The sequence below is a fragment of the Solanum dulcamara genome, chromosome 3 (genome assembly GCF_947179165.1).
Source record: "Solanum dulcamara chromosome 3, daSolDulc1.2, whole genome shotgun sequence".
Classification (NCBI taxonomy): Eukaryota; Viridiplantae; Streptophyta; class Magnoliopsida; order Solanales; family Solanaceae; genus Solanum; species Solanum dulcamara.
The window spans coordinates 2905205-2914177 of NC_077239.1; the positions used below are offsets into that span (position 1 = coordinate 2905205).

Sequence of the window (8973 nt, forward strand, 5' to 3'; positions counted from 1 at the left end):
AAATATTTTAACCATGTATAAATAGTATAATTTTTTATCGAAAGGGGTTCGTAGCCACCATGTAGCTCCACCCCTGATCACAACGAATCAATAAGTGTTGGTCATCGAGTTGTTTCGAATGGACCCACTAAATTTGATGAAAGAAAGATAAGAAAAAACTATACCTAAGAGAGAAAATATATCTTTGCATTTTAAAAAAAAAGGGACTAATTTTGCCCTTGTCTTTGGCTCCGTTAGGACTAGAATCATATTTGAATAATGATAGTCAATTTATTTGAAAAGTATAACAAAAGGATAAATATAAATCTTTTTTCTGAAAGTTGCAGAGAAAAATATACAATTTTAAAATCCACCCAAGTACAATTTATGAATGAGTCCTACTATTAGTTTAAACTCAAACCATTTAATATTAAAATTTCAAATTTTTATCCAAAAAAGTAGCAAACATTTTATAGCATTAATAATCCTTCGTTGGCAAACTTGTAAGGACACAAAATCCAATAATTTTTCAAGTTTGAGAATTTCCTAATAAAGAGAGTTATTAATTAATTTTTAAGAGCCAACTAATTTTTATTAATTTAATTATAAATAGTATTTCTATTTTTTCCCTCAAACTATTTAATGCAACTATTTCAAATCAACAATGTAACAAACGTTAAATAGCAGTAAATATTCTATTTTTGGGGGAAAAATTGTAATTACACAAAATCCATTTCAAAACTTTTTCCTTAATGTACTGTTAGGTTTAACTAAGTTGATAAGGAGTGATTATGAGTGTGAAAAAATCTAACCGATCGATAAATTGAATTGAAAAAAATGTTATTGCTTTATTGTTATTGGTTATTGAGTTAATATTTATCTAATGGTCTCATAAAAAAATTATTGAATTATCGGTTCGGTATTAATTTTTCAATATTGGGTTATTAGATCAACCGATAACCCATTAAGACTGTAATAATTTATTATTTTTATTTTTACTCATACACAAATATCAAACAAAAAATATTAATACTTCCTATAAGTATATAATCACTATATCATACTATCAGTACGCTACACAATTCGCACTTCACACTATATTGCTCTTTAGGTTGCCACTTTAGGTTCACAACATCAAAACTCACCTAAAGAACTAAGAACGGCGGTGGCGACTACGATATGCAAGTTGCAACGACGACAACAAGGGTTGGAGACAACTAGGGTTGTGAATTGTGAGTTTGATTTCTCTCTTTTTTATTTCTCTTTTTCTCCCTTTTTTGATTTCTCCTTTTCTCCGTATCACGTTCTCAAAAAAATTGACTTTGATGATAAACAATTAGGAAATTACTTCGTCCTAATTGAGGTTAAATCTGATGAGCATTTGAATATTTTCCTTAATAAACTCTTTTTCCTTTTTCTTGTTCAAGATTTCTAAAAATTGTTGGAGAAATCGTATATTTGTTTTGAAAGCATTTTCTTATTGCTTAAATCGAAAACCAAATCGTTAAAGGCCAAAAAATCGATAAATCAAAAATCGATAACAAATATCTTATTGGTTTACGTATCGGTTTAGAGTAGTTAAAAACCAAAAATCGATAAACCTAACCGATAATACTTAAAACCGAATTGAACCAACCGATGTACACCCCTTGGAGTGATTATAAAATCAATGACTAATTTTAAAATCCCAAGCAAGTAAAATCAATTTAAGGTAAAACTATTACTACTACTTCTTTTTTTTTAAAAAAATAAATATTAATTTTTTAACCAGTAATGTAATCATCCATTTTTAGAAAATTCGTAAGTACACAAAATCCATTTTCCCTAAAAAAGTGGTAATGTTCTCTGAATCTAATCATCCAATAATCAGACACAACATATAAATAATTATGACAAACCACTAATCCTATTATCCTATGTGACGATTTCCTAATTAGCTCAGTGTCAAATCATGTATAATAATAATAATAATAATAATAATAATAATAATAATAATAATAATAATAATAATAATAATAATAATAATAACAACAACAACAACGTCAACAATAATAACAACAACATAAAAAAACTATTTTTAAACTGTCTTAACCTTGTCACTAATAATAATTATCAGTTTAAGTATTATATATTGTCTTGTAAATTGTAATTATCTTTTATATTATCAAGTTGTGTGTATTTTCTGTAGCAGGTAATTTATTTTATTTTCAAGAGTATAAAATTTCACAGTTTAAAGAAACTTATTAGTTATTAGTAATAAAATATTATTTACGTGACCTAGCTGTGTAAGAAAGTGTTGTACTAACCGATATATTATCGAAAGGTGTCTTTTTTGTTTGTATTGAAAACGTTTACTTCTTCCTTCATATTTTCAGATTTGTATTGAAAGAATAGTTGATTGTAAACTCGGTTATTATTTTATATTAATTTGAAATTAAAATATTAAACAAGATTTTATGATCGTCTTTGATACTTAAGTATTGAACTTGATTTTAGGGTGATTTCATAATTTTACGAGATGATGATGTCAGTCTTTTTGAAAGATTTACTTATACTTAATAACTAATCTAATTGTATAAATATTATTTACGTTGTTCATGTTTTGAACTTAAACTATTTTTTTATATAAAAATAGAAAGTAAAAAAGGCACCCTTTTGTTCATGCATTGAATTTGTATCCACAAATATTTTATAAATATTCGAATTTGAATTAATTTATCATTTTATGTTTATTTAAGATTATTTTAAAATATCATAAACTTCAGCACTTGAATTCTCATCTGAATTATATCAAACAAGGTACTATGATCGGTCTCTTGTGCTCGGCTGTCAAAGGTGTCTTGTAGTTCTTACGGGGAGTCGAGATGATGAGGTTGAACCATGAATTTTTCTTTTTAAAAAAAGACACCCTTTTGTTCAAACATTGAATTTGTATCCACAAAATATTTATAAATAATCAATATTGAATTCATTTATTATTTTACGTTAAACTTAAGATCATTTTAAACTTCAATACTTAAATTATATCAAATAAGGTATTATGATCGATCTTTTATGCTCGGCTGTCAAAGGTGTCTTGTAGTTCTTACCGGGAGTCGAGATGATGAGGTTGGACCATGAATTTTTCCATATAAAAAAAAACCTTTGAAACTACACGTGTGGTGGTAACTCTCACGTACTGAAATCAGTTGACAACAGTCTTTGCCAGTTGCCAGTTGCCATTTTCTCTTAACTTTATATATAAATCCTCTTTGGCCTTATTTTTCTCTTTTCTGTCTTCTCTTTGCACACTGGAAAAAAATACCATATACTGCTTTTGCTTTGCTTTTAACTTAGATAGAAACGCCCAAAGCTGAGTTCTTGCAGCCATGGCTGGAAGAAAAAGAAGAAAAATGAAGTTGTAAGTCCTTCAAAGATTGAAACTTTATGAATCTTTATGTGTGTTTTCTAGTTTTTTTTCACCTTTTTTTTGGGTTTATTGAGTTTAATTTGAGTGAAAAGACTTGAATTTTAATGAATTCTATATGGGTTTTTGGTTTAGTTTATGGTTCTTGTTTTTTGTTGTGTGGATCCAGCTTTGATTTCACTGTTAGAGTTGAGAAAGGTGTGGTCTTTTTTCAAGTGGTTGAGTTTAAAGAATTCCCAAACCCCACCAACCCACCCCACCCACACCCACACCCCCAAACCCCAACCCCAAAGTTTTGCAAGAGGTGGAAGAAAAATTGAGTTGAAATGAAATGAAATGAGCAGATTTAGTTTATGTGGTGTTTTTTTGGTTTTCTTGTGTTTGAGATGAATTTTGACAATTTTGGTGGATGCCCAAATTAGGGGCTTTATCAGTTTATCACTTGATCTGTTTATCTGGGAATTTAAGGATGTCTATTTGATAATCATTTTATACTTCAATTCAATCTTTTTGTTCTAAACACGTTCCAAATTGATGTTACTTTGCATAACATATCTGTGACTTTTTTAATGTTAGGGAATAGACATATGTGGTGTTGATGATGATGATTGATGACTTGTATAGCTGAATAATGTTGCTATTGGGTACTTGTGTAATGATTTGTTGCTCTTAGAGTTATTCTTACTCTGATCAAAACTGTTTATAACGGTTACGTTTTCCTAGTGTGAACATAACTGTATATACGGAGAGTCAAGTGTTTTGGTGTTGTTCTGACAGTTAATCAGCTTAATGTATGTTCAGTTTGTTGGATGATTTAGGATATGCCGGCTTTGATGTTGTCTATTGTGTGTGAGAAGTTACTCTAAAAGCAGTATTTTGTGGACTCAATGCTGAAAGTCACCTGTAACTAGTTTAGGATCTTGTCGTCTTTGATGTTGCCCTTTGCGTGGGAGAAAAAAAAGCAGAATGTTATGATTTTAATGCTGAAAGTCACCTGTAATTTACCTGATTGAGGATATGTCTTTGTCGTCTTTGATGTTGCCTTTTGCGCGGGAGAAAAAAAGCAGAATGTTTTGATTTTAATGCTGAAAGTCACCTGTAATTTACCTGATTGAGGATATGTCTTTGTCGTCTTTGATGTTGCCTTTTGCGCGGGAGAAAAAAAGCAGAATGTTTTGATTTTAATGCTGAAAGTCACCTGTAATTTACCTGATTGAGGATATGTCTTTGTCGTCTTTGATGTTGCCTTTTGCGCGGGAGTAAAAAAGCAGAATGTTTTGATTTTAATGCTGAAAGTCACCTGTAATTTACCTGATTGAGGATGTCTTTGTCGTCTTTGATGTTGCCTTTTGCGCGGGAGAAAAAAAGCAGAATGTTTTGATTTTAATGCTGAAAGTCACCTGTAATTACCTGATTGAGGATATTTCTTTGTCGTCTTTGATGTTGTCCTTTGCGTGTGAGAAGTAAAGTAAAGCAGTATTTTTTGGATTCAATGCTGAAAGCCACCAGTAACGGTGTCGCCTTTAATGTTGTCTTTTGCGTGCAAGAAAAAAAAAGCAGAATGTTTTGGATTTTAATGCTGGAAGTCACGTGTAACCTGATTAGGGATATGTCTTTGTCGTATTTGATGTTGTCCGTTGGGTTGATTTTAATGCTGGAAGTCAAGTGTAACCTGATTAAGGATATGTCTTTGTCGTCTTTGATGTTGTCGTTGCAGTATTTTTTGGATTCATTGCTGAAAGCCACCAGTAACGCTGTCGCTTTTGATATCGTCCTTCGCGTGCGAAAAAAAAAAAGCAGAATGATTTGTATTTTAATGCTGAAAGCCATCTGTAATTATCCGATCAAGGATATTTTTGTTGTCTTTCGATGTTTTCCTTTTCATGTGAGAAGTTACTCTAAAAGCTAAAAGCAGAACATTTTAGTCTTTGATGCTAAAGTTCACCTACTATCTGATTTAGGATTTGTCGTCTTTCATGTTGTCGTTTGCGTGTGAGGAGTTACTTTAAAAGCAGAATGTTTTGGATAATAATGCGGGAAGCCAACTGTAACTATCTTTATAATCATGTATATTAATTCTTGCTAAGGCTATTAAGGGAACTGCCTCATCTGGCGTGTTTACACGCGGCGACACATTTGGATTCTATTCTTGTTTCTCTCTTCTTCTTGTTTTGTAGTTACTGTTCCTTCTTTTTTTTCAGAATGCTTTGTCATACTTTCTATAGTATTTTGCCATGATTTCTTCACTTTCATTATTTCTTTTTCAATCTGCTTTGATGTGCTTTTTCTTTAGTCGAGGGTCTATCGGAAACAACCTCTTGCCTCCCAAGGTAGGGGTAAAGTCTGCGTATACTCTACCCTCCCAGACTCCACTTGTGGGGGATTACAAGTGGGATCACACTGGGTATGTTGTTATTGTTGGGGCGGGAGTGGAAGTGGATGTAATGTGTACTTTATATTTTGAGTGATAACATTAACTTTTAAGGGTTTGGTATCCATATTTACTTTTTTATTTGACTATCCTTTTTGAAATTAATTCACTTTCATATTTCTAGATTAGCTGCGACAGCTCCAAATAATGGTGGTGCTTCAAGTGAGGAGCCTGAAGGATCTGATGAGCAAAACTCATTGTTTCATGTACCTGTTGATATTCTTGAACAGATTCTCAGCCGGTTAAACTTGAAGGAAAACATCCGTGCTTCTGCTGTTTGCAAGCAATGGCTTGCTGCCTCCATTTCTGTACGAGTTGCGAATAAACCACCTTGGCTTATGTTTTTCCCGAAATTCGGCGACTTGGTCGAATTCTATGACCCTTCAGTGAGGCAAACTTATTCAGTTGAGCTACCAGAGTTACGTGGCTCTAGGCTTTGTTATGCGAAGGATGGTTGGTTGCTTCTATACAAACCAAGAACTTTACGTGTGTTCTTCTTCAATCCTTATACGAAGAACGTGATCAATTTGCCAGGACTAGAATTAACATACCAGATAGTTGCTTTTTCGGCAGCTCCGACATCTCCTGACTGTATTGTTTTCACAGTTAAGCATGTCAGCCCCACTTTGGTTGCAATTAGCACATGTCAACCGGGGGCAACTGAATGGACAACTGCCAATTACCAAAACCGCTTGCCATTTGTTAGCAGCATTTGGAATAAGTTAGTTTTCTGCAATGGTCTCTTTTATTGTCTGAGTCTTACTGGCTGGTTGGGAGTCTATGATCCAGAAGAGCATACTTGGCTTGTTCGTGTGGTTCCACCTCCGAGATGCCCTGAGAACTTTTTCGTCAAAAATTGGTGGAAAGGGAAATTCATGGCAGAGCACAATGGAGATATCTATGTGATATACACTTGCTCTACTGCAAATCCGGTGGTATATAAGTTGGACCAAATTAACAAAATTTGGGTGGAAATGCAAACTTTAGGTGGTTTGACTCTTTTTGCGAGTTTCCTTTCATCCCAAGCGAGGACAGACATTCTTGGGGTGATGCGAAATAGTATTTATTTTTCTAAAGTTCGTTTTTATGGAAGGCGTTGCATATCCTATTCCCTCGATCATGACAGATACTATCCGCGAAAGCAGTGTTACGATTGGGGAGAACAAGATCCTTTCGAGAGCATTTGGATTGATGCACCGCCGGACCTTTCAGCCTTTGCCTGAAAAGATTTGTGACAAAGGTACTATTCTTTTCAGTTATATAGTTACTTCTTCTAGTCTTGAGGTTGAACGTAAGAATATATTTGCTTGACTGAAATAATGAACTGTTTATATTTGTTTTTAGTTCCCTTATATTCTGTAGTAACTATAACAGCATGGCATGTCTAAGAAAGGACGAGTTACGGATATGTACTCAATCCTTAAGAATTTTGAGGAAGTTGTTGATTTTATGATAGCTAAGTCCATATTTGTCAGTTTAAAGTCAATTTCTATTTCATCAGTTGCTTTGACCCTCCAAAAATGTTGCCGCACCCGTATCGTATCCTCAAAAAGTGCATAGATTTTGGAGGATCCGACACACACCGGGCAGTACTTTTGATAAGTCTAAACAACTTGGACTATAAGATCTCTATCTTTTGAAGGCTGAAACTTCACATCTTGCAAGTCACCTTAGGAAATGTTTTTCTTAAGGCTAAAGGGTTCCTGGCTTAACCAAATGATATCTCATTTGGCAAAGTTCATAATATTAAATAGTACTGAACATTTTTTCATAAAGCCTCCTGTTTCTAATCAAGAAGTTCTAAGACAAAATCAAGTTTTAGGATATTTAAGGTGCTATAGCCCAATTAAAAGGATCCTAAAGCTTCAACTGATTTTGGATCCTTCTGTACTGTCTTTCTTTCTTCCTCAACTTTGCAAATGCTAGACTATGAATGCATATGTTTGGCAGCCGTAGACTCTAAATTAGGCAATGATAGGGATATAACGGCAGCATGTAAGTGTTTTCGTAGTTTAGAGAAGGTATTGACATGTTGGATTGGGAGTCCCAGTTGGACTTTATGGAAGATTGTGTTTCAATGACTAAGAGGCTCGGAGCTGTGTGCTACTATGTAACATCAGATCCTTCCTTCATTTTCCCTGACGTACAAACGTCAAATGGATGTGGCATAAGTATGGGTACCTAGTTCGAATTCTTCAAACTACCTGGTTCTTTTTTCTGAATGCGCTGTACTGCTTTCCTTTTTAATGACATGTTTTCTTCATTGCCCTGTTTCCTTTTTCATAACTACTTCGATTTGTTGTGCTTGAACTGAGGGGTCTTTCGGAAACAGCCTCCCTACCTCGTGGAGGTAGGGGTAAGGTCTGCGTACACTCTACCCTTCCCAGACCCCAATTGTGAGATTTCATGAGTATGTTGTTGTTGTTGTTGTTGCATTGCAGAGTTTAGAGACGTCAACCTCAGGTAAATGGAATCCCTAAAAATTCCATGCTTGAATTATTTTTTTATATATATTCTCAGACCTTCTTTTGGGACTACACTGAGTTTGTTGTTGTATCGTCTTTCGTCAACCATTTCCTCATATTCAAAATTACTAAATACTAACTTCTGGCTAATCATCTCTTTCAGGGCCTCAAATACAAGGTCCCTCTTCAAACGGCTTCATCGACCAGTTCCAGAGCTGCAGATGTAGTCACGTAGCCATCTTGCTGCGGAAAAAGTGAAACCAATGATTCAGATGTATCACTAAATGTTGTCAAAGCCTGGAAAGCATGATAAAGAACAGGGTTCTAATCATGTTGTCTGTCAATTTATAGAACTTTATAAGTTGTCGTTAAACAATTTCCTTCAGTGTAGATAACATTTTAGGTAATGTTGTAGTTGAATTTGTAGAAGTTTTATTCAAGCTGAGAACCAAATAAGAGCAGTAGGTACTTCTATATTCTGGTTCTTATTATCTTTCTGTGATAGATTGTTTATGATCAGGTTGGTATATCCTTCGGGGTCGTTTGGTATGCGGAATGAGATAAGCAAGGATATCCCATGGGATTATCTTATCGCACCTTCTATATGGGATAATAATCCCACCGTTTTAGTAGAATGGTGGGATGAAATAATTCCGGGATTAGCTAATATCTCAAATCAAACATATGGGATA

The 8973-nt window shown here is 33.8% G+C and overlaps 1 protein-coding gene across 1 annotated transcript; it reads left to right on the forward strand.

Moving 5' to 3' along the window:
* Positions 1–3244: 3244 nt before the first annotated feature.
* Positions 3245–8767, forward strand: LOC129882148 (F-box/kelch-repeat protein At1g57790-like). Its single transcript, XM_055956324.1, has 3 exons — positions 3245–3379; positions 5941–7056; positions 8445–8767. Exons 1-2 carry the CDS (start codon positions 3348–3350, stop codon positions 7037–7039), a joined length of 1131 nt encoding a protein of 376 aa, XP_055812299.1. The 5' UTR covers positions 3245–3347; the 3' UTR covers positions 7040–7056; positions 8445–8767.
* Positions 8768–8973: the final 206 nt, after the last annotated feature.